The 26,909-nt window shown below is 37.0% G+C and overlaps 2 protein-coding genes across 2 annotated transcripts; both read left to right on the forward strand.

The window, feature by feature from the left end:
* The first annotated feature begins 12,868 nt into the window (after window positions 1-12,868).
* LOC115971623 (mitochondrial carnitine/acylcarnitine carrier-like protein) lies at window positions 12,869-21,873 on the forward strand. Its single transcript, XM_031091623.1, has 5 exons — window positions 12,869-12,977; window positions 13,097-13,180; window positions 13,282-13,388; window positions 20,417-20,808; window positions 21,100-21,873. Exons 4-5 carry the CDS (start codon window positions 20,417-20,419, stop codon window positions 21,599-21,601), a joined length of 894 nt encoding a protein of 297 aa, XP_030947483.1. The 5' UTR covers window positions 12,869-12,977; window positions 13,097-13,180; window positions 13,282-13,388; the 3' UTR covers window positions 21,602-21,873.
* A 1,999-nt stretch (window positions 21,874-23,872) lies between these two features.
* LOC115970127 lies at window positions 23,873-24,256 on the forward strand. The gene has a single exon (XM_031089798.1). It carries the CDS (start codon window positions 23,873-23,875, stop codon window positions 24,254-24,256), a length of 384 nt encoding a protein of 127 aa, XP_030945658.1.
* The last annotated feature ends 2,653 nt before the right edge of the window (window positions 24,257-26,909 follow it).

The following is a 26,909-nucleotide window of genomic DNA, read 5'->3' on the forward strand; positions in this document are numbered from 1 at the left end:
CTGAGAATGTCTTCTTCCCTCTGGAGATCCAGGAGATCCCTGCCGATACCACTGAAGCTTTCGAGTAGCCTACGATTGTTCCTGATGCCATCCCCTTAACTGAAATTGTTGAGGGCTCTGGCCTGGTCACCGTCCGAGTCGAGGATGTGGAGGAAGAGAAGGGTAAAGGCAAGGGTAAGGGAAAGAAACCCTCCTCCAAGACAAAGGATCTCGCTAAGGAGATAATGACTGAGGCTGAGGACTATGGAGCAGATCCAAAAGCCAAGGATGTTCCTTCTTCTCAGCCAGAGCAAAAAGAAGATCCTCCTACTGAGGCTTAGCTCCTAGGGTTTTCATTATTATTAATTTTTTTAATTTCGGACGGAAGTTGTATTGCCTTTTGCTCTTTTGTAAAGACTTCTCATTGTATTATTTTTGGTTATCAATTCAAATGCTCTTTTTCTCATTTTTTATCTTTATGATTGATATTGATGGAATTTTATCATATTGTTCCAAGTCAATGTTACTGTTTCTTTAGTTGATGTTTGCAACAACCCTACCAATATAAACAAATGGGAAGAGGCAGGACCATGTAATGAACTTAAAATAATAAATGCTATCATGCAAGACTGTGAACATACCTTAGAATTGCATAGAAGTCCTGAGTTGTTAATTTCCCCTAAGTCTGTGGTCTGAGGAGCCACGCAAGACTTAGGTTCTATTTAAAACTTGTATAGATGCTATAAGTTGTTAATTTCCCCTAAATCTGTGGTCTGAGAAGCCATGTAGGACTTAGGTTATGTTTAAAACTTGCATAGATGCCATAAGTTGTTAATTTCCCCTAAGTCTGTGGTCTGAGGAGCCATGCAGGACTTAAGTTCTGTTTAAAACTTGCATAGATGCCTTAAGTTGTTAATTTCCCCTAAGTTTGTGGTTCGAGGAGTCATGCAGGACTTAGGTTCTGTTTAAAACTTGCATAGATGCCTTAAGTTGTTAATTTCCCTTAAGTCTATGGTCTGAGGAGCCATGCAGGACTTAAGTTCTGTTTAAAACTTGTATAGATGCCATAAGTTGTTAATTTCCCCTAAGTCTGTGGTCCGAGGAGTCATGCAGGACTTAGGTTCTGTTTAAAACTTGTATAGATGCCATAAATTGTTAATTTCTCTTAAGTCTGTGATTCGAGAAGTCATGCAGGACTAAGGTTCTGTTTAAAACTTGTATAGATGGAAGTGAGTCGACAAATGCGCGATGATCATGGGATACAATACAGGCATAGCTATTTTCATTAATAATAATATTTTTTCAAATTATTTACATTCCATGGGTGAGGTACAGTTTTCTCGTTTAGATCTTCCAGATAATAAGCACCTATTTCTGCCACTGAGGTGATGCGATATGGTCCTTCCCAGTTGGGTCCCAGCTTACCCTAAGAAGGGTTCTTGGCACTGCCAAAATTTTTTCTCATCACGAGGTTGCCTGGCCCTAGTGGCCTTAGTTTTACATTAGTATCGTACCCTTACTTTAATTTTTGGTGGTAATAGGCCAATTGGATCATTGCCTTTTCTCTTTTCTCCTCGACTAAGTCTAGACTTCTCCCTAGTAACTCGTTATTATTTCTTGGGATAAAAGTGCTGGATTTCAACGTTGGGAAGCTAGTTTCCAGGGGGAGCACAGCTTCGGCCCCATAAGTCATTGAAAAAGGAGTTTCTCCCGTTGACTGTCACGGCGTGGTTCGGTAGGTCCATAAGACATGTGGTAGTTCTTCCACCCATCTTCCATTTGCATCATCCAGTCTCTTTTTCATCCCGTTCACTATGACCTTATTCACAGCTTCAGCTTGCCTGTTTCCTTGGGGATAGGCTGGAGTGGAATATCAGTTTGTGATTCCAAAGTCGCAGCAATATTTCCTGAAGGTTTTACTATCAAATTGAAGGCCGTTGTCCGAGATGAGGGTGCGAGGAGCTTCAAAGCGCGTAATGATGTTTTTTCAGATGAACTTTTTTGCATCCACGTCCCTGATATTGGCTAAAGGCTCAGCCTCTACCCATTTGGTGAAATAATCAGTACCGACTATTAAGTATCGCTTGTTCCCTGCTGCTTTCGGGAAAGGGCCGACAATATAAAGACCCCACTGAGCGAACGGCCAAGGACTGGAGAGGGGGTTAAGGACTCCCCCCGGCTAGTGGATATTTGGGGCGAATCTCTGGCATTGATCACACTTCTTTGCATATTCTTGGGCCTCTCTCTGCATGTTCGGCCACCAGTAGCCCTGGGTGAATGCTCTATGTGCTAGCGATCTTCCTCCCGTGTGACTCCCACAAATTCCCTCATGCAGTTCTTCAAGCAATGACTCTGATGCCTCTGGGTGTATGCACAATAAGTATGGCCCAGAGTAAGAGCGCTTGTATAGCTTGTGGTCCTCTGACAACCAAAACCAAGGAGCATTCCTCCAAATCTTCTCTGCCTCCAATTTCCCTTCGAGTAATACATCATCTTTGAGGAAGTTCACTATGGGAACCATCCAGTTCGAATTCCTTCTAACTTGATGGACCCGAATTGTATCCCTTTCAATTGTACCTGTCTTGCATAAATCCTCAACAAGGATCATTCGTGGTAGATCCTGTGCGGAAGACATGGCAAGAGTGGCCAACGAATCCGCATGTGTGTTCCATCTTCTAGAGACATGCGTTAAATTAAAAAATTCAAAGTCTAATTGCAGGCATTTGACTTGTTCGAGGTATTCCTGCATTCTCGCATCTCTAGCCTCCAACTCGCCCCTTACCTGGCCTACGACCAGTCTGGAATCCGAGAATGCTTCTATTGCCTTTCCACCCATTTTTTGCACCATGATCATTCCTTGCAGCAAAGCCTCATATTCGGCTTCATTGTTTGTAGCCAAGAACCCAAGTCTTAATGAATTTTCAATGGTAATCCTTTCGGGCGATATTAGAACTAGCCCTACCCTAGATCCTTTTTGGTTTGCTCGCCATCCACATAGACTTTCCATCGCGAGGCTCCTTGTGCAGAAATTGTGCCAACCGATTTTCCATCCATGTTTTCCTCCTCGATTACTGCTTCTACAGTGGGTTCAGCAAATTCAGTGACTAGATCCACGAGGACTTGGCCCTTGACAGAAGTCCTAGGCATGTATTTAATATCGAAAGCCCCTAGAAGCGTACTCCACATGGCGATTCTTCCTGTGTAATCGGCGCTTCGGAGCACCGATCGAAAGGGAAGTTGAGTCAGGACAATAACCGCGTGTGTCTGAAAGTAGTGGGGAAGTTTTCGCGTGGCATGCACTACTGCAAGAATTGCCTTTTCTAGTGGTAAGTAGCGCACTTCAGCTTCATGTAACGATTTACTTACGTAATATACTGGTCGCTGTATCCCATTATTAACTCGTATTAATACCAAGCTTATAGCGTGAGAGGCCACTGCTATGTATGCTAACAAAACCTCGTCGGCCTCAGGGCTAGACATGATGGGTGGCCGTGACAAGTATTCTTTAAGTTGTTGGAAGGCTACGACACAATTCTCAGTCCATTCAAATCCTTTCCACTTATTCATCAAGAGGTAGAAAGGTCGGCATCGGTCCGCAGATCGGAAGATGAACCGATTCAATGCTGCGATCATTCCAGTGAGTTTCTGTACTTCTTTTGGGTTTCGAGGAGCTTGTAGGTTATTAATCGCTTTGATTTGGTCCGGGCTTACCTCTATTCCTCTGTGAGTTACCATATAGCCCAGAAATTTCCCAGACCCGACCCCAAATAAACACTTAGAAGCGTTGAGGCGTAGCTTGTGCTCCCTTAAGATGCCAAAAATGACCTCAAGGTCTTTCACGTGCTCGGACATCACTTTACTTTTTACTACCATATCGTCTATGTAGACTTCAATAGCCTTGCCTAGTTGTGGTTCGAACATTCTGGTCATCGTCCTTTGGTAGGTTGGCCCTACATTCTTTAAACCGAAAGACATCACCTTATAGTGGTAGTTTCCGACGGGTGTCATGAACGCTGTTTTCTCCTGATCTTCTAGAGCCAGTAGTATCTGATGATAACCCTGGAAGGCATCCAGGAAGCTCATTCGGGGGTGGCCTACAGTCGCATCTACCAATCGGTCTATCTAAGGCAACGGGAACAGGTCCTTCGGACATGCCTTGTTTAAGTCTGTGAAGTCTACGCAGACTAGTCACTTCCCCATCTTTTTTCTTACCACCACTGTATTTGCCAACCACTTGGGGTAAAAGACTTCTTTGATAGCCTCTGCCTTTTTTAGCTTCATTCCTAACAGCGTCAGCATGCTCTTTCGAAGGGCGCCGAGGTGGCTACTTCTTTGGAATAGAAGAGGGGTTAACGTTTAGGTAGTGACAAATGAGGCTAAAGTCAACCCCCGAGGCATCGTAGGCGTCCCATGCAAATACATCAACATTCCTTCTCAGAAACCCGATCAGTTCCTATTTTTCTTAAAGAGGTAATTCCGAGCCGACTTGGAAAAATCTTTCTGGATTATTGTCAACGGCAACCCTTTCTAAACTTTCACATTTTATCTCCTCGGCTAGTTCACTAACTTGTGCTGCCAAGGTGGTTGATTGCTATAAGTTCTTCACAGAAGCCGAGGATTCGGCATTGAATCGGCGTGAGATGGCGGCCACCATGCATTGCCTAGCCATGGCTTGATCTTCACCAATCTCTTCCACTTGGCTCCCTGACGGGTATTTTACCTTCTGGTGAAGTGTAGAAGACACGGCTCCTAGGGCGTGGAGCCAAGGTCTGGCTACTATGGCCGTGTAGGGAGAGTAGGCGTCGACCACGATAAAATCCACCTCCATCACCTCTGATCCGGTCTGTATGGGCAATCTGATCTGCCCTTTTGGTATGACAGTCTTCCCTTCGAAACTTATAAGAGGAGAGTCATAAGCCGTTGAGTCCTCAGGCTTTAGGTTCATCCCCCTGTACAGATTAGGGTACATCACTTCCACAACACTGCCCGTATCTACTAGTACCCTCTTCACGTTGAACACTCCAATCCTCAACGTAACTATCAAAGCATCGTTGTGAGGTTGGATAATTCCCACCTTATTCTCGTCCGAGAACCCCAGCACCAGTGAGTTTCCCTTTTTAGATCTTTTGGACTCCCTCTCACCATCCTCGGCGGGGCCATAAACAGCACCTCAGAGGGAAAAGAGCCGATCCTCCCTGGAGTGGCAAAGATGACGTGTATCGTCCCCATGGGAGGTCTCAAAGATACATCTTTTTGAGGCTCTTGAATTGCCTGGCCAAGATGCCCGCTGGAGGGGTGTAAAAGGTGGCGTAATTTTCCTTCTCGGACTAATTGATCTAGGTGATTCCATAGATTCCTGCAATCCTCGATGGTATGCCCTTGGTCTTGATGATAATGACAATACAGGTTCTGGTTGCGCTTTGAGGAGTCTCCGGTCATTTTACTCGGCCATTTGAAGAAAGGCTCATCTTTGACTTTCTCCAGAACCTGTTGCACCGGCTCTCTGAATACGACATTAACCGCTTGCATGTTGGTTTGTCCAGCCTGTCTCGAAAAATCCCTTCTCGGCTGGTTATTGTTATATCATTCCGACCTGTAATCATTACCTTTGGGGGGGGGGGATGATCTTCTCCTTTCCTTTCCCTTGCAACTGGTCCTCTTCTACCCTTTTGTATTTGTCAATCCTATCCATCAGTTGGTGAACACTGGTGACGGGTTTACCAATTAGAGACTTCCTTAAACCGTGCTTGGTGGGGAGACCACTTTTGAACGTGCTGACGGCGACATCATCGTGGTTTTCATCCATCTCGTTATACATCTCCCAATACCTATCCGAATATGCCTTTAAGGTTTCCCCTTCGTGCGTAGACAAGGATAACAACGAACTTAAGGTTCGAGGGACTCTGCTGTTTGTAATAAAGCGAGAGCAAAAAGCTTGAATGGGCTGCTTATAGGAATCTATGGAGTTCGTCTTTAAGCTGTTGAACCATCTCATCGCCATGGGTCTTAGGTTGGACGGAAAAACTTTGCACATCAAAGCCTCATTTTGGGAATGGATAGCCATTCTTTGGTTAAACTGGCTCACATGCTCGACAGGGTCTGCTCGACCGTTGTAGATGGTAAACGTAGGTTGATGGAAACGCCAAGGTAATTAGCCCCTTCTATCCTGTGCGCGAAGGGTGATCTGGAAATCTGATCCAGTGCTTTGTTCATGGCATCATTACCCAAACCCTTGCTAGGTGGGCTTTTATGTCTCCGTTCAGGGCGTGACTACTTTTCGTAGGAAAATGTTTCACTTGGGGGAGTTCTTGACCTCTGCCTGTAACTGACATCCTCTTCCTCGTTAGAAGATGTCTCTGAGTTGGAAGGGGACTGCCTTTGCTGTGCACGGCGTAACTTCTTTTTCAGGTCGTCTATCTCTCGCTGCATGGCCTGATAGTTGTTTCGCCTTTGGGATATGCGACTACCTACTTGGGAGTGGCTTTGGCTCGTCTGAGTAGTATGTACACTTCCCTCTCGATTTCTTCCATTACCTGGATTTGGCTCAGGATCAGGAGGATTATTTTGCCGCTGAGGCCCAATGGGTTCTGTCTGCTGAGGGCCAGCTTGGCGTGGATTTTCTTAGTATGGACCTGATCCTGACATGTTTAACCGTCGTTCTTACAGACACTCAAGTTCTTCCCCACGGACGGCGCCAATTGTAGGGACACAGTTTTGGAGCCTAAACCCCAATCGTGTGAAGTCTTAATCCAAAAAAGCCCAACACAATGAATTTTGTAGAGTATGGGTCAAAGAACTAAGTTTAGATAAGTTAGATAAAGGCTTGCATGGGATAGAGGTACACATAGACAAGAACAAAAACCATTACGTTGAAAAATCTCACAGTCTAAGGAGATTCAAAACCTAATTTATGTATACAAACCAGTACATTAGGGTTTCTTTGCATGCCCCAGTCTTCTGCCTTCCTTTTCTCCCTCCCTTCCTTATGGGGGTTTTTCTACATTATATAGGCTCTTTCCTATCATCTGGGCTTTACACTTGTTGATTATCCAAGCCTTTACTTGAGCACCTATTCCATCAGACACTTCTTTCAGTCCTTTGTGAGTTGTGGTAGCTAAGGTAACACTGTTCAGGGGTCTTCTCCACATTAATGCGGCTAGGAAGGTAGCTGTAGTGCATTTAATGTGGTGGTGATAGCCTTTGCTTAGATATTTTGTGTTTTCTTTCTTCTCATGTATTTAGGGGATGCACTTCAGTGGCCTGGACATACCTCTATTCCGGATTTTCAGTTTCCAAGGAGGAATTCCTCCTCGGACCTTCTTTCTTTGCCTCTCGTGATAAGGCTTAGAACGTGGATCACCTGAGCCACGTTGCCTCCTCGGACAGGCCCAAGGCCCAACTCGTTATTTTGGGCCATAGCCCCCCCACACATACACACACACACACACACACACACACACACACACACACACATATATATATATATAGATTTTAGATATACACATGACTTTACTCTTTCTTCTTCTTTTTTTGTTTATTTGGTTTTTTATGGCTTATTTATATTAGACTCTTCGTTTTTTATACAACATTAACTCACCTATAACAAAAATTTAAGAAAAAAATTTGATAAAACATGTGGCGCAAAATTAAACAACAATTGGAATCTAATTTAGAATCAATTGGTTTTTCTCTCAGCTTTAAGTTTATATATATAAATATATATTTATATATATATATATATATATTTATTTATTTATTTATTTATATTAATCATGGAGGTTTTTAAGTGGAAACAAAAAAAGTACAGTACAATTGAAGTGGGAAAAAAATTATTATTATCATGATCAAATGGGAAAAAAAATTGAAAACAATAAATTTACATGACAATCGGTTGCTCTTATAAAATTCAAGTGGAAAAAAAAAAATACAACTTAAATGGGCCTTATTTATTTACTTTGAGAATAGCAATCGGTTGATTTTAAACTTGCAATATAAGTGAATAAAATTAATAAATTCAATGGTTTAATTGGAAAAAAATTACAAGAATAAATTATTAACTTTCTCTAGTGGAAAAAAAAAAAACTAAAAATAAATATGGAAAGTGTCAAATCTTCAATAAACCTATACGGCAAATGCCCTCTATTCAAACTTTATCACATTAACTATATAACTTACCGGCTACAAATACATTATTACCAAAACATACAAGACCTCCTCGATCTTCTTTCCTAACCTTTTACCTCCCTGTGAGTTCTAATTAGCTCAACTGGTAAAATCTCTAATAGTTGTATAAAAGATTTAGGGTTCAATCCTCACCTACACCAAAAACTGATTGGTGTCTTTGTCTGATGATAAAGAGCTATCATCAAAAGACGCCATAGGTTAAATTCTCTCTCTCCACACAAAAAAAAAAAAAAAAAAAAAAAAAAAAATCTTTCCCCTCCCTTAACACTTCTTTATCATAAATACTTATTTTTTACTTCCTCAACATATTTACATGTTTATATATATATATATATATATATATATATATATTCTCTTTTTATCTTTATTCTAACCAATAAATTTAGAATTTGTGATGGTAATTTTTTACTTATCACTACATATATTTTTTATCTCTCTCTCTCTCTCTCATATTTCTATTTCTCTATAGTCTTGATCTTTGATTTGTTTCAATACTTTGCATTTTATAGATCGCTTTATTTGTATATGAAAATTTGGGTTGAATGATCATTTTGCAACTAAAGGTCTCTCTCTCTCACACAAAATTTGTTGGGTTCTAGTTAATATTATCACTAATTTATCAATCCAAAATAGCAATCACAAACAAGAATACAAATATTTGCATGGAAAAACCCTTTCTCCTTAGAGGGAAAAACCACGGGACAAACTCCGAATCAATTCACTATTTTCAAATCAATTACAATAATTCTCAAGTTTATGCCTAACTTGAGATTCACCAAATACAATAATAAATCTACTAGTGTATATCTCACAGCTAAAGAAAATTCTATTGTTTTTTTTGCTCTCCGCACGTTAATTATTTTTTTCAAAAGCATCAACACTTTTCTTTCTACTTTCTATTTTCTTCTCCACGTATAGCTCTCTCTTAGCTGTCTTCTTTTTCTTTATGTGGCAGACCTCGTTGCTGCTCTCTTTTCTTCTATTTTTTTCTCTTGTGCGGCTTTCGTTTCTCTTCTATATGGCACACTCAAAAATCACGTATAAACCTTGTTTATATAACCTAGCCGCCTCATACTCCTAGTAGCACACAAATCCTAATTCAACTTGAATTAGGAGTACTTGCTACCTATTGGGCATGGGAATAACAATACAATCCCATATGTAGACTTTAACTTTATGTGGGCAGGACCATGGTGCTTGATGCACCCAACAAAATTTATTGGTATTAACTACTATTGTTTAATTCAACCAGCATTTGATAAAGGGGTCAATTTGGACCAAAATATTATTAGTCTCTGTATGAACTTTTATTTATGAAGACGATTATATATATGACAAAATTTAGCTATAAAATTAGTTATAGCCTTAAATTACAACTTTATTTAATATCATATATATGACAAAATTTAGTTACAAAATTAGTTGTAGCCTTAAACTACAACTTTATTTAAAATCTTTTAAGGATATGAATATTGATCAATGGATAAAAGTATCAATTGATCCCAGTGAAATTTTGAGAATACAAAGTGGGGAAGCAATGGAGATTAGTATTTTTGCTGCTGTTCTTTGTGACCAAATTTGGATGAACAGAAATAAAGCAGTGTGGAGTAACCAATCGATAGATTCAGTCAAGCTCTTTAACCAAATAAATAAGGTGTTTATACAACACAAACAAGCTTGGCAATTGACCCTTGAGAAAAAAGAGAATTCCTCCTCATGGAAGCCTCCTCTCCTCTAGGATGGATCAAATGTAACTTTGATGCAATAGTGAAACCTGATAAGGTGGTGTTGAAAGTGGTTTGTAGAGATAGCATTGGTTCCATTGTAGTAGCTCAGACTCAAGAAGAAAACCCAGGTCTGGCAGCTAGATGAGAAGGCTTTGATAGAGTTGTGCTAGAAGGAGATGCTTAAGCTATGAAAAAAGCTATCTTAAACCTATCTGCAACTCCTCATTGGTCCATCAGTGCTATTCTAAAAGAGACTCATGTTATTTTAAATTCTTTTGTATGCTGAAATGCTTGTTTTATTTTTAGGGACTCTAAATTTGTAGCTCATTCCCTAGCCTAATGGTCTTTTTTTGGGACAGATTTGGGACTCTCCCCTTCTGTACACTACAAGAAAAAATGTTTATTGCAACGAAAAAAACCATTGCAATAACATTAGAGTCATTGCAATAGTTGATACAAAATGTTGCAATAAAATTTAAGCTAATTGGTTTATGCAACAAAATTTTTTGTTGCAATAAACTCCAAATATTTTAATAATAACTTGGATGCAATAATATATATATTGTTGCAATATGCAATTTACTATTTCGAATATCTTGTAAGTATAGATTATTACTTCACGAAACTTGTTGTAATAGATTGCAAATAATTAAACAAAATAAATCGGATTAAATTACTGTAATGATATCTTCATTGTAATAGATAATTAATTCATTTTGTCACTGCGATTGACTATGAAATAATTGATACCAAGTTATTGAACGATATATTCATTGCAGTTACGTGTTTGTCATTGCAATAGATTGTAAAAGAATTAATATCAAATTATTGCAATGGTAACTTCAATGCAATAAGCTATTAATTCGAAATTTTCGTTGCAATAGATTGCAAAAACAATTGGTATCAATTTATTGAAACAATTCTTTCATTTTAAGTTATTGCAACAATTTTTCCTAAAATATTAAAGTTTCTATTGTAGCTAAAAATTATAAGTTATTACAACTTATTATTGTTGATGCAATAATTTAACACTTTTAAGTTACTATTGCAACCATTTTAACTTGCAGATGCGATATTTTGTCTAAAACTACTATATACATATTTTGTTGTATTAACACTTGATGTAATAGACATTTTTTGTTGTAGTGGTAGTTTCTGAGTTTGTAGAGGGAGGAGTTGGTTGTGTCCCATCCTTTCTTTTGGTTTTGTTTATTTGGTGTTGGTTGCGTTGTTTTCCTTTCTCTTTTAATGCAATTTCTTATTTAGAAAAAAAAAAATTTAATAAAAAAAATACAAAGCTCTAAACTTTTCATCTAATCATTTTTTTTTTTTTGATAAATCATCTAATCATTTTTATCTTATATTCTGTTTTTGTGTTAAATTATATCTCCCATATCTCCCATTTCTAGATAGATGCCATGAAATCTTACGTGCATTTTCATGTGATTCACTCACTCAGTAATGCGGCTACTGTTCCTGGACAGTAGCCGCAATGCGCAACAACTGAAATTGTAGAGGCTCAACCCACTTCCAAGCTTGCCATTTGCAAATGACCCAAAATCAAAACTGACCACCCCATTGGAGTAAGACCCAGAATTCACTTTAAAACCACCATTAGAGAAAGACCCAGAAACCTGATTAGAAGAAGGGTCAGAAAAAGTCGATCTTTTGAGGGAAAAGTGACCCAAATGGGGCTTGAAATGGAGAGAGAAAGTGGGGATGGGAGTGTTTGTTGGGGAAAGGGAGAAATTGGCAGAAAAGACGAGGGGAGTTGTGTGGAGAGCCAAAGAGGCCAAGCCCAGACTTAAGGGAGAGAGAGAAAGGAGAGGATACAGTAGTGGTGGTAGGAAAATAGGAGAGCTAGAGAGAAGGACCAGAGGGAAAGTTGGTGGAGAGTGAAAAGGAGAGGTCTGAGGACGAGCTGATGGTGGAGGTGGTGGTGGTGGACATGAAAGGTTGGTTGAATATGGTAATGGGTAATTTGGCTTTGAGGATTGGGTTTTGGTTTTGGTTTTAGTTATGGTGGTTGGGGTTCTCTTGAAACTTGAGGGAGAGCTTCATGTCTTGTGGGGCTGTGACGGCTGTTAGTGTTTGTGTGGCATGAGTGAACAGTACCGTCTCAAATATAAAAGTGTACAAACAACAATAATATTATTTTTTTATCAAATGTTTGGTGTTGGTTGCGTTGTTTTCCTTTCTCTTTTAATGCAATTTCTTATTCAGAAAAAAAAATAATAATAATAAAAAAAAAATACAAAGCTTTAACCTTTTCATCTAGTCATTTTTTTTTTTTAATTATAAACCATCTAATCATTTTTATCTTATATTCTGTTTTTGTGTTAAATTATTTATTTTATTGGCGTGGTGTGGACTGTGAAGTGTCGAAATTGGACTTTTTATCAAAGTAACCTCCACTACTTGGCATTCTAATTCAAATTGAACTTTTTTTCCGGAACAATACAACCATTTTTCACAACCTTCCATAAAGAATCTATCCTAAATTTGGACTCTATTCTACTTCTACCACATCAAAATAGTACGTGCCTTTTGGTTTGCCAGATGAGATGATGAGTGGGATCAGACTCAGATTACCAACCTCATTGACAGCTCGAGTGGGAAATCTCTTGGTCCACACTCACTCAAACTCACTCTTACTTCATACTGTATACTCCTGGCTTCCAAGAATATTCCTTCAATCTACTACATTATAGTTTTATAGTTAAAATAACCATTCATATGTATTTTTAATCATGAATGACGAAACCTTTTAAATAAGTTATATAATTTATTTAAAAATATTTCATAGATGGTTTTATAATAGGCAAACCCCTACCAGCCAATTTATAAAATAAAAAAAAACCAAAAAAAAACGCAAACCCTTCACTGAAAACTACTTTTTAAAATCAGAACCAAACAGGCTATAAAACACTAGTTCCATTTCCAATAGATAGATAGAGAGAGAGAGAGAGAGAGAGAGAGAGAGAGAGAGAGGGGGGGGGGGAGACACACACGTCCAAGACCAACCAGCAACCACATCTCTCTCACTCTCTCATTTCTTCCTTTGTGTTAAATCTACGCTTAGAGTTGGTTGGTTGGCTTTCATTTTTTTGTCGTATCCAACCTCTTCGCTTGTGGCTCTCACTTCTCATACGAAGTACCAAGAAGATTCCTTAATTCCCTCTCATTTGTTGTTTGCCTTTTCACAGATTCTCTTATTCTTGGGCAACCCATTTCAGAGTTCCATCCAAATCCTCCTTTTCGGGATCCAATTCATTCTTTTCATTTCATGGGTATGAATATATGGCTCACTCTTTCTTTGTATATTATATATAGTATTATATTTCTATACGTGGATCTAACACTTTTCTTTTTCTTTTTTTCTTTTAATCAGATTCTGCTGTCTGAGATTGGAGGCCAACATTCTTGCTCTTATTGGGCGTCCAATAATTTTCGCTCTTATTTCTTTGGATTCTTTCGGTGACTCTGAACTCCTCTCCAGTATGTTTCCTACTTTTGTTCAATTGCTTTGCATCCTTTATTTTGTCTTGGGTTCTGTTCTTTTAAGAGTCATATATAAAAATGCATTTGTGAATTTCTTTTAGTTGTTAAGATAAACATTTAGAATTAATGTCAAAAAAAAAAAAAAAAACCCAATACAATAGTTCAATAGTTGCATGTTGTGTGTTTCATTGTAGATTGATTTGGAAACATTTAGTGTACCCAGTTCCGATTCTATGACAATGGCACGTTTTATGTGTTGAAGCTGAAATTTCAGTATGTTTAGTGTAAATTTAGAAATGGTTTTCAAAAGGAGCTGTGGAATTCAGTTCAATGTGTGTGAAAATTATTGGGGTGTAGTTAATAGCACATAATTTTCACTGTACATATTTGATTTGATACTTGGAAAACAATTATAATTAAGCATCCACTAATGTCACTGTAATGGTGTGTGAAAGGAAATGAAGATTCTCTTTTGATCTTTCTAGAGCAATTTAAAAATACTAGAGCATCTCAAGCATCAACATTTCCACTTATGTAAATCTCATTTTATTATTAAATGTCCTGTTTTGAACTCTTCCTTGTAGAGACTTCTAAACCGATATTTTCTCTAAGCTTAGAAAACTATCCCTGACTTTCTGTGCATATAGGATTTGATTTAATCTGAGATCAGAAGTAAATTCCCTGATTCCCTGAGGCTTAGTTGCCCAGGCATCCTCAAAACTTTGAAGTTCAAAGAAGTTTTTTGCATGCTTTAATCTATTATGATAGTTTACAAAAATAACAATAAAAGGATTACAAAAAAAATAAAAATAAAAATTATTTACTATCTGCAGTGAATGAAAATTATCTTGTAGAGGTTCTCGTGTCCAACAACTCAGCTAAATTCAAAAACTTTTGGTTTCATAACATTTGTCCTTGATGGCGAGAGATGATGGATTGTAGCTCAATTTCTTAGAAGAGATGTCTGTATTAACTTTTCCATCAACTAAACCTTTAAGGGTGGAGATGTATGTCAAACATGCATATGTAAGTGCAATTACGTGGTAATAAAATGTTTTCATTTTGTTTTGAGGGGGGAAACTGGAAAATTGAAATGGTGTTGCTTGTGCCGTTGCGATGAAGAAACAGTGGATCATCTTTTACTTCATTGCAAGTTCACATGCGCCTTATGGAGTGAAGTGTTTTTGATGTTTGGTCTACAGTGGGTGATGCCAAGGACGGTTATTTCTCTTCTTTTTGCATTGGAGAATTATTTGGGGTTACACTCTTCTTCGGTCTGGAATATGGTTCCAGCCTGTTTAATGTGGCTAATTTGGAGGGAACGAAATACCTGCACTTTTGAGGACATTGAGAAATCTATGGATTTTTTGAAGTCTTTGCTAGTTAGGACATTGTTTGGGTGGTCTTGTACTTGGCGTTTTACACAATGTATTTCCATTTTTGATTTCATGCATTCTATCTCTGTTTGATTTGTTTGTATTTGTTTCTAGTACATTTTGTTCATCATCATGAACATGACGTACTTTTTTTAATGAAGATATCAGAAAAAAATTTGGTCCTTTGGAAATAGAAATAGAGAGAGAGAGAGAGAGAGAGAGCATGATAATTATAAACTGCTTGAGTAAATTAGAACTAAAGATTGTGTCATTATTAACTTCAGGTTGGAAGGATAGAAGCTGGGTAGATGAGCACACCTTTTCATTTATTCCGTAAGCCAATCAAATTACGTTTTTTCTTACATAGATGAATGAATAGGTATAAGGAGTAGCTTGTTTCTGTCAAGAAATGGAGGGAAGGAATGGTGCTACGTATTGCAGTAAAGAAAAGAGTTGGTAGGTTAATGAAGAAATAGCAATTCCTTCAGGATCCTTCTATTTGGTAAGCACCAATGGTCGTGTCTCATGTGTAGAACCTCAGCACCATGTTAGATAATGAGAGACTTGGGGCAGAGCATTACTAAAATTTTTGATACTAAAATTGAAACACTCAACTTTGTAATTCGTATTCCAAGTACCCTCTCATATCTCTTCCTGGCTAAAATGTTTCTTTACTCATGTATATATCAGAAGTAAAAATGATAGATTCCCTTTTACTATCTTTCTACTCCCACCACCTTAATATTAATGGGAAAGATCCTTATCTTCCTGCCCATGCATCACATGGACTTACACTTGTAGCTAGCATAAGACCAAGATATTGAACTAATGTACTGATTTTCCATGTGCAAGTTAGAAAAAGGATTTCACCCATTGATTCTCTGGCTGTTCAGAAGCAAGAGACTAGAGAAGCATTATTTTGTTAGATTATCATTGTTATTTTTATACTAAAACGGTAACATTAGACATCTTATGTGATTAGGGAAAACTATTATACGCGTCTCACCTATTATTACTTCTCCATTCTCTCTCATTTTCAACTCTCTTTGGGCAGATGAAGAAATGTGGGGCCTATTTTGAAAGAACCCTCCTCTTCCTTTGCAATCCCTCCATTTTTTTTCCCTTAACAGACATTGAAGAAATACAATCTGTCAATCCACCCTTTCATCATTTCCTCTCTCCCCCCCCAAACAAAAAAAAAAAAAAGAAAAGGAAAAAAATGTCCCTAAATAAACTTGTTCATGTCTACCCTACTTTTGATTGGTTTATAACTTTATTATATATTCTTGATAAAAGCCCTTATTAGCAACTATAGCACTTTATTTGAAACTCCTAAGTTTCTTTCCATAAAGGCATAAAGACTCACTTGCTTCAGGTGTTAATGTAAACATTGTATGTAAGCAAAGTTTTCAGAGGCTTTTTGTAACTACTATGACACAACATGAACCTTAACCTTAACCAAGCTTATAAGCAATCTAGGTTGAATCTTTTAGTTGCATAGAGTAGTTAATGAGCTCAATTGTGCTTGCTAGATAGTTGGGCTCATGTTATATAAACTTCTCAGGCAACAAAATCATCTACTATACTCATTCTTCATTTTGCTTTAGATTGATTTGGAACTTTAAAAAAAAAAAAAAAGTCTTTTGAGTAATATTTAGCTGACTCACGTAGTTGAAAATGATTTGGTTGTGTTGAATGTAGCTAGCTCTCTGGCCAATGATCTATTGATTGTGTTGTGATTATGTGTTAGCCCTACCAGTGAGAGATTGTGGTTAAATTATGAGGTTCTTTGGATTTTCATGTCATTTTTCTTTTTCCTTGATAGGTAAGTAGTTCAATTTTATGACATGACATGGATTTTCATGTCATTTTTCTGTATGATTCCATCAAACAACTCAAATTTTCAATTCAATGTCATTTTTAGAAATAGTTCTAGGAGCAGTGACATAAATTTTTTAGGTTTATGTGCATGTAGATGTGAAAATCCTGTAATATAATATCAAACACCATAAGAAAATTTAATGTGGTTCAGCTAACTCTATGCCTACATACACAAGTACCGTCAACCAAACCCCAATATTTGGAAATAATGCTCAATCCTCTTAAACACAGGCTAAAGACTCACCAATGTTAAACCTCAATGCAGCCAAAGATACCCTCACATTAATGTACTAGACTACTAGATAAAACTGTTTTTCAAATCTCTCACACATGGAAAAAGCTACACTACCACTTATTTCTTTTTCTTCTCAATTGGATTAGTTCTCTCAATGGTAATTATTTCACCTCTTTATTATTCTTCTAATTAATGTAGGATTTTAAGATTAAAATTCTTTTTTTTTTTTTAATTTCAAATTCCAAAACCAACAAAGAGATCTTGAGACTTATTTCTAATCCCCTCATGGTGGACTTAACCAAATTTCCACCTCTAGTCATGAGGAGGTGTCTTCACTTCTGTACTTTGGGTTACCTCCTTTGCACCCTTCTTATTTGTAGAGATCAGGGAAGTCAAGGGCAAGCCAAGCACTCAAGCAAGGTGAGGTGCCACTACAGCCCTTTGAAGCCTTGGGGTGAGGCACCTTTAGTGGGGTGCTCGTCTTTAGAACCTAGGCAAGTGCTTGAGTGCCTTAAACAGATTGTAATGCTTTTGAGGGGAGAACCTTAATGAATTTAGCAAGTGCATTAACAGGTTCTAACGAATTTGAGGGGAAAACTTAATGGATTCAGCAAAAAAAGAAGGCAGTTTCATAATTGGCAAAGAAGGGTAGATCTATGCTTTAATTCTAATTAGTAGGTGTCTCTTTCTTTTGCTTTCTTCTCTCTTTCTCTAACCTCTCTTTCTTTTCACATGAATTTAGATTAAAAAAAAAAGGTTCTGTTGTATAATCTTTTGACTTTGCTCTCTTTTTTACTTTTGAAAATTTTTATAAAAGATTGTTGAATAGTTTATTCTTAGATTAGTTAATAGAGCCTCATTCCAATTGAAAAATTCAAATCATGCCTAATAAGCATTAATTGCTTATTACTTGGGTTCATTATATGTATGATAACTATATTTAAAGCGGTACCTTGCTTCACTTGGGTGAGCCCCTTTTTGGTGTCTCACACTTCAGGCAATAGAAGATTTGTTGCGTTAAAGTCGCCTTCCACCTTTAACTACAGGGTTAGAGATGCTCCACCATGTTCTCAACAAGAGTTGTGATCAATTGATATCAAGAAATACTTGAAATTCTCGATCAAACTTTGCTCTGCACCATATTAGTTACATTTTTCATAAATCCTACTCACTTATAAGAAAAAAATTCATAAATCTTACTCTTTTCCATTCATTATCTTCTTTCCTTTATGATGCTTTAACCAAATGATTCTCTTAGTGTTTTACTCCATTCAATTGAATTTTAAGTATCTCACCAATTAACTCATACAAATTTTTAAGTTCACTTTACTTTGATTACCACCAAAGCACATTTACTAGCTTTCATAACTTCACCTCTTGTAAAATATCCATAATCTATGGAATCAAGTCAATCAAAGAAGTCAAATTCCTTCCAAATTTCACCTCTTTTATAATATCTATCCAATGAATCTAATCAGTCAAAAGAAAATAATATCCTTCCAAATTCTAGTATATCATGTATGAGCCCCTCTTCAATGCAGAGCCAACCCAACTGTTTCTTTGAATACAATTAATCTCTAAGCGACTTTGACATATATATCTTCTCTAGCATTTCCCACCATTATTTGGGAGGATGCTCATTTAAGGCATTGTACTCTACCTTTAGAGCAAGAGTCAAAAAGAGATAGTCTTCAATGCCTTCATCTCTAACTCCTTATTCATTATCGGACATTGTGGCCTGCTTCTTCATTTCTTGTATAGTTCCCCGACCAAACTTTGTTGCACCCAAACATCTTTGATAGTTTTTTTTTTTTTTTTTTTTTTTTTTTTAAAAAAAATTTTTATAAATAGGTAAAAATTTATTGATAACGAAACAAAAGTAGCCAGGTACACTGGACGTGTACGTCTGGTACAACAAAGTAGCCATCTTTGATGGTGCTTTGGCTAAAACTCAAATTATTATTCCCATCAAATAGTTGCACCTCTAACTTTGTGTTTGTCATGTAGGATCCTTAACCAACAACATTGATAAAAATTTATTTTGAGATACTCATAAATAGAATACTAAGACCACAAGATGCAACGTAAAGTGGTTCAAGTAACTCTATGCCTACATTCATGGGTAAAGCCAACTAAAATCTACTATTATCGGCATAGATTACTACACTCACAAGTAATCCAATTTTAATATTTTTTTTAGTTGTCCCAGAACCCCCGAAAGTGTTGTGGATTGTAAGAAACTTCAGTTCAACTCTTGCTGTTGATTCTTCTTGATGTTGGGAGGCACAAGCTAGTAACTTTTATGTAGTTTCTGCTGATAATATTAAATAACGATCCATTTTGTGAAGCTTGTATTGCCAATTGGATTCTTTTTCTTTTTATAAATAACGTAAGATATTTTATTAAAAACAAAAAAGCCAAGTGCACTAGAAATGTACTATAGTGGCAACAATCAAAAAACCAAATTACAATGATCACTGGAACAGAGAGGGACAAATAAGAACATGATGGCAAAACTAGATTCCATTCATGGAGAGTACGGAAGAAGAAAGACTTTATATCCAAGATAGACTGTTCACAATTCTCAAAGCATCTAGCATTCCACTCCCACCATAAGCACCAAAACAAACGTTGCGGCACAAATCTCCAAAAATCTATATTTTGATATCTACCGAACTTGCCCTTCCAGGAAGCTAACAGCTCAATAACTTTATATGGCATAGCCCGATGGATACCAAACAAACAAAATACCATTGACCATAGCTAATATGCTATAGGACAATGAAGAAAAATGTGATCCACTTATTCCCCACACCTTTTGCACATATAGCACCAATCTAGCACTACAATATGCCTCTTCTAAAGATTATTTGTAGTTAAAATATTACCGAAAGTGGCAGTCCAACAAAAGGGCGCTACTCTAGAAGGAACCTTCGATTGCCTCATCATTTTCCAGGGAAAAGAAAGGACAGAAGAAGGGGATAAAGAGTGATAAAAACCTCGAACCTCAAAACCTTTCTCTGCTGGCTTCCAACACCTCACACATCCTTGGAATAGCATATCCAAAAACAGGGGCAACGCTTCTAACTCCCAATCCTGCACTGGACAACGGAACTGGATGTCCCAATGAATCCTCCCATTAGAGAAACGCATAACCTCCGACACGGAATACTTCCTTGCCTGACTAATACTATACAATTTTGGATTCCTTTTCTGTTCTCTAAGTACCCAGTTTTGTTTTCTTGACTGCTTCATTTTTAGTATTATTGCTTAAAGTGTTCATCTGGTAATATATATTTTTGATGTGTGGTCATATTTATGTTTTATTTTTCAAATGGATGCTTGTGTAAGATTGCTGTTATGTTTTCTGCTACAAGCCTAAAGCTCTAATTAGATCTATTCTTAGCGTTGTTTATTTCAATAATAACCCTCTCTCTCTCTCACTCATGGGATAAAGATAAATAATTTTTTTTTATTGATGATATTATCTTGAGTCCATTCAAAGATGTTTCTTATAACATTGAAATTCGCAGATGGGGGATGTAGCAAAGGACTTAGCTGCTGGCACTGTTGGAGGAGCAGCCCAATTGATTTGTGGTCACCCCTTTGACACCATTAAGGTCAAGCTCCAGAGCCAGCCTGCTCCGCTCCCAGGCCAACCTCTCAAGTATGCGGGTGCAATGGATGCTGTCAGGCAAACATTAGCTGCTGAAGGCCCTAGAGGTTTGTACAAAGGTATGGGGGCTCCATTGGCCACTGTGGCTGCCTTCAACGCCGTCCTCTTCTCAGTGAGGGGACAAATGGAGGCATTGTTGCGGTCTGAACCTGGTGCCCCCCTTACAGTTAACCAGCAAATAGTCTGTGGGGCAGGGGCTGGAGTTGCCGTTTCCATCTTAGCATGCCCCACTGAATTGATCAAGTGCAGGTCAGTATTTTAGTCATTTACTTTGCCTGTCCTTGTAATATATGATCTAATTTTGAAGTCCTGAGAACTTAGATATCTTTTCGAATCAAGCCACTTTATCTGATTTATTGAAATATGATTCAACAGTTAAGTATTGCAAAATCTCAACTTTTGAGCAAATCATGATCTTTTTTTCATAAATTGTACATAATTTTTCTGATCTTGTTTATGATACTCTTTAAATTCTATGGGAAACTCTTCAAACCTTCAAGTTTACCTGCTAACTGCTTTGGATTTACTACTAAAAAACAGGTTGCAAGCCCAGAGTGCATTGGCAGGTTCTGGTTCAGCTGGCGTTGCAGTGAAGTATGGAGGACCAATGGATGTGGCCAGGCATGTTCTTAGATCAGAAGGGGGTGTAAAGGGTCTCTTCAAGGGATTGGTTCCCACTATGGCACGTGAGGTTCCAGGAAATGCCGCAATGTTTGGTGTCTATGAAGCCTTGAAGCAGTACCTTGCAGGTGGCCAAGACACATCAAAATTGGGAAGAGGCTCTTTGATGTTGGCTGGAGGCTTAGCTGGAGGTGCCTTCTGGATCTCAGTCTACCCTACTGATGTTGTCAAGAGTGTAATTCAGGTAGATGATTACAAAAATCCCAAGTACTCAGGTTCCATTCATGCTTTGAGAAAGATCCTGGCCTCAGAGGGAGTAAAAGGCCTGTATAAGGGCTTTGGACCTGCCATGGCCCGAAGTGTGCCTGCAAATGCTGCATGCTTCTTGGCATATGAGGTGACAAGATCAAGTTTGGGTTAATTGGTTCTTTGGTGCCACTGGTTGATGATTTGCTTGAAAGTTTATTGTTTGATCTTGCCTATCTCAAAGCAATCATCAAACCATTGAATGGAGCTGTTTAAAATATTTTTCTGCAATAGTGGCAAGCTCTTACTGTTCTGTAATTTTTGATTTGGTTGCTGGAAGAAACATTGTTTCACCAGTTCATATATAAAGGCACCAGGTGCTGAACATTTATTTTCAGATTCTCTCTCGAGTGACCATTTATGTGATAAATATATACTTGAATTGAACCTCGATTTTACTGCATATCAATGGGCACGTTGGATGCAGTCCAAATCAATTTTTTGCCAAAGAAGTGGGAAAATGATGAAGGTTTCTGTTTAGAGTATGTTTGGAAAGGAGGGAGATAGAGGAAGAAGAGAAGAGTAGAAGGGAAGGTAGTAAAAATATACGACTTTCTTTACCACCTTTCCATCTCATCTCCTCTCCTCTCCTCATATTCCATCTCCCTCTATACAATATTTAGGTAGAGCCAATTTGGTGATAGTTAGCTGGTATGGCGACAATTATTTATGTGAAGAAATGTGTCCAAAGAAGCTCAGGTTGATACCAGATGACCTCTTGGCCATCGAGAAGGTCAAGGAGTTTCTTGAGCGGACAATCTTACGGTTGTGGATGAAGGAGTGGCTAGCATACTCTCATTGGTACTATGGTAGTTCAAAATAACTACGCATCGCGCTGGACTTAGTTCTAACAAATGACAAATTTACTTGCTTGTCATTGATACTACAGTAATTCAAAATAAACTATGCATCGCCCTAGACTTAGTTATAATACATATTTTAAATTTAAATTAACATATTTATATATAAGAAATAAAATATAAAGGAAATGTTACTTGGATTGTCGATATATTTCTGCGTGTGAAGCATGTTGGAGAATTTACCAATTCGACATACATTATCGAACTTCAGCAGTTGAATGATTATCATTTCATCTCCAAGATGAACATACCGTCACTTTTACAGACAATCAACGAGCTAGAAACGTTATAAACAGGTATGACATTGGAAGAGCTATTATTGCTCAAATTTTATATTATATATAATTTAATATAAAACAAAGCTATAAATTTTTGAGATATTTATAAAACAAAAAACTTTAGTTAAATCTATATTCATTACATTTTTGAGATCATACAAATTTATGATTCCATTTAATAATATCTTTCTTTTACACAGGGAAGGCATAGACAGAATAGTGTTTACTGAGTTGATGCAAATGAATTTAGTAAATGAAGAAGCACGATCACTGACTTATGCTGAATTCCCAACAAAATTTGTATGGAGCAAGCAGTAAAAACAATGGAGACCAAGAAAATCAGGTAAAACTATAGGACGAATTACTTATGCACCTCCAACTTCTGGAGAAAGATATTACTTGAGAATGCTGCTGAACATTGTTAGAGGACCTCAAAATTTCGAACAGATACGGACAATTGATAACGTAATGCACCCCACATTCAAATCGGCATGCTATGCTCTTGGTCTATTAGATGGAGATAAAGAGTGGAAAGATGCAATAAAAGAGGCAGAACAATGGGCAACAACAGCTCAACTTAGACAATTATTCGTCACTCTTCTGCTATTTTGTGAAGTCTCAAATCCATTACAGCTTTGGACAAACAACTGGAAAGCTTTGTCAGATGATATCCTTCATCGACAAAGGCATTTATTTCAACATCCAGATCTACAACTAACACAAGAACAGATTCAAAATTATGCATTACCTGAAATTGAAAAGCTCCTAATACAAAATGGAAAATCTTTGAGAGATTTCGACACTCTACCATTGCCAAACATGGAACTGTTAAATCAGTTAACCAATAGCTTGATTAGAGAAGAAACTGGACATAACGAAGAAGAGTTACGCAAAGAGCATGAAAAATTATTTGCAGGACTTAACTCAGATCAACAGGCTATTTACAATGCTGTGATGGATTCAGTATTAAAAAAAAGGGGGGGACTATTTTTTATTTATGGACATGGAGGAACTGGAAAGACCTATCTCTACAAAACAATTATTGCCAGTCTACGTTCAAAGAAACATATAGTTTTGGTTGTTGCATCTTCAGGAATATCCGCACTCTTACTACGAGGACGTACAGCTCACTCAAGATTTTGAATACCCATAAACCCTCTAGAGAATGCAACATGTGACATCAAACATGGTACACAACTTGCAGAGCTAATATCTTTGACAAGCTTAATAATATGGGATGAAGCACCTATGGATCATAGATACGCATTTGAAGCGGTAGATAGATCACTAAAAGATATTTTATCGATCAACGATTTGAGCTTAACTAATACTCCATTTGGTGGAAAGACTATACTTCTTGGAGGAGATTTCAGGCAAATATTGCCTGTTGTTCCGAAGGGAAAAAGACAAGATATTGTATTGGGATCCATCAATATATCACATTTATGGGATAATTGTCAAGTTTTTCTTCTTACAAAAAACATGAGAGCAAATGAAGATTTGACTACCACTGCATCAAGAAATAAAATCTTAGAATTTAAAAAATGGGTGCTTGATATTGGAGATGGGACTGTACCAGCAATTGCCAAAGATGGAGAAATTGAGGAGACATGGATCAAAATTCCAGATTAGTTTCCAATTGAACCTGAACAAGATCTCATAGAAAAAATAGTTACCAGCACTTACCCATTATTTGAAGAAATGCAAGGAAATACTGAATATTTGAAGGAAAGGGCAATTCTCACACCAAAAAAATGAAACTGTCAATGAAATAAATCAATACATGCTGCAATTTGTGCCAGGTGAGAAGAATCATTATCTCAGCTCAGACTCTATTTGCAAAGCATCATCAAATATCCCTGATCAAGATAATCTTTATCCAATTGAATTCTTGAATACAATTGACTCTCCAGGAATACCAAATCATAAGATAGAACTAAAAGAGGGAGTACCTATAATGCTTTTAAGAAATGTAAATCAAAAGCTTGGCATGTGCAATGGAACAAGGCTGATTGTGACACATTTAGGAACTTGGATAATAGAAGCAAAAATTATTACAAGTTCAAACATTGGAGCAAAGGTTCTTAGTCCTCGAATAGTTCTACCTCCTACAGAATCAAAATGGCCATTCATCCTAAAAAGAAGACAGTTTCCTTTAAAGATTTGTTATGCTATGACAATAAACAAAAGTCAAGGACAAACTCTAAACAATGTTGGTCTCCACTTGCCAAGTCCAGTGTTCAGCCATGGCCAGCTGTATGTTGCTTTGTCTCGAGTAACAACACCCGAAGGACTAAAGATTTTAATCAAGAATAATGACAAACAAGAACAAGGATACACTAAAAATATAGTGTACAAAGGGTGTTCAACAATCTCCCAAAAATACAAAATACTCATTAGAACACAATTGGTATGTTACAAAATAATAATTGTTTTTTAGTTGTTATCATTTTATATTTGATAGTTATTATGCCAATACATTTTATTACTTTTTTTTATTATTATAATAGTTAGTTGTTTCGTTATTTCTTACTATTATCAATTCTTCAAAATACCTGCTAAGAGTATCATAATTTGTGCTTCATGGTTTGGTAAAATTCAATTTCCAAAAAACTCTCAACTAAGCAAGATACATGTATTAATCTCAGTTTACTACAACTTCTTCAATACCCAAACAAAGATAAATAAAAAACCAACATTAAAATTTCTTTCTTTTTCCCCCTAATCATTCCAACAACACCAAACAAAGTAGTTTAGATAACAAATATTCCTTTTTTTATTATAATAATTATTTATTTGGTTAATGTTTATCAAATAAAATATATATTATATAAGTTTATGATAAAACCGTGCAACGCACGAGTCTTTAACTAGTTTAATGATAAAAGCACAATCATTAGTGACATCTGGCAGCCAACTTTTTTTTTTGGAGAAATTCAAATGAATTAATTAATTTTTACTGTGGAATTATGTCATTATGTATCTAAATCATGTTAAATATGGAAACGACAATTCGTAGAAGAAGCATACAGAACACATGACAGAATATAAAATAAGGCTTTTGTAACCAACAATAATATAGTAAGGTTTTTAACTATGTATCAAACATAACTAATAAACCATAGTTAACTTATGCTATTGTATGTATGAGCATAGTCATAATAGTGAGCCTACATAGAAAACTGTAATACACCAAAAAAAAAAAAAAAAAAAAAAAAAAAAAAAAAAAAAAAAAAAAAAACTGAGCATCCTCGTCCCATCATCTGGATGTCACACTCAATCGTCTCCAATTGACATGACGCCTCGACAAATGGGGCTTCAGCCAAGTGGCGTGCAATACACATTTAGTGGTACACGTGCTTACATGGTTGAAGACTTGCTAATTGATCTCCATCAACAAAGTTGCAAAGACAAATACAACATATCTCCATGTTATAGGGAACATAGGACACATCGTGAAAAATGATTGTGCGAACCCCCACACCAACCCTAGTACGTCGATATCGATGTGACACATATATCATCAATGTAACAAGCATAAGAATGCAAGCAGAGATGACAAATGTGGCATCGAAATACTTACGCCAAACACCAAATATGCGAGGATCACGCTCGAAAGGATGTGCAATAATGACATCATCCCTGACATCATCCATGACAGAATCTCTGCAAAAAGAATATTAATATTTCATTCAGACTTGTGTACATGATATGAGACAATTTCATTAATTAAGGACCAGCCTAACATCAACATTAAACTTAATTGTAAACGGCCTACACTGTTTTTGGTATGGTATTAACTCCCTAGCTACACACACAAAGTCCCAAGTCAATTAGGGGCACATTCATTTATGGGTCATGCTAACGAGTGTCCTTGGAGTATTGGTTAACAATCCAGTTAAAAAAAGTTTTTTATAGGAAAAGAAAAGAAAAACAATTAATATTTTAACAGCTTTTTTCATTTCCATAAAAGTGATGTCAAAACTTTCCTAAAATGGATTGTTAACCAATATCCTAAAGGCACTCGTTAGCATTTCCTTCATTTATATATTCCAAGGGCAACAAAATATGTGGTTTGGAATAAATTCAAATTGAAACTAGCCTACTACTTGATGGCTTTAACGAGTATTCATGTGTACAAAGAAAACTTTGTAGAATTGACTCATTGACTACACTACTACTATTTATTTTTCTTTTTTTGAAATCTCAAGGGGCTAGGCCCCTTTGGGCCCTAACGTGGGTTCATCCCTAACTATAGGTATAGAGTTTTTGTAATATAGATTTT

Source organism: Quercus lobata, chromosome 12 (genome assembly GCF_001633185.2).
Source record: "Quercus lobata isolate SW786 chromosome 12, ValleyOak3.0 Primary Assembly, whole genome shotgun sequence".
Classification (NCBI taxonomy): domain Eukaryota; kingdom Viridiplantae; phylum Streptophyta; class Magnoliopsida; order Fagales; family Fagaceae; genus Quercus; species Quercus lobata.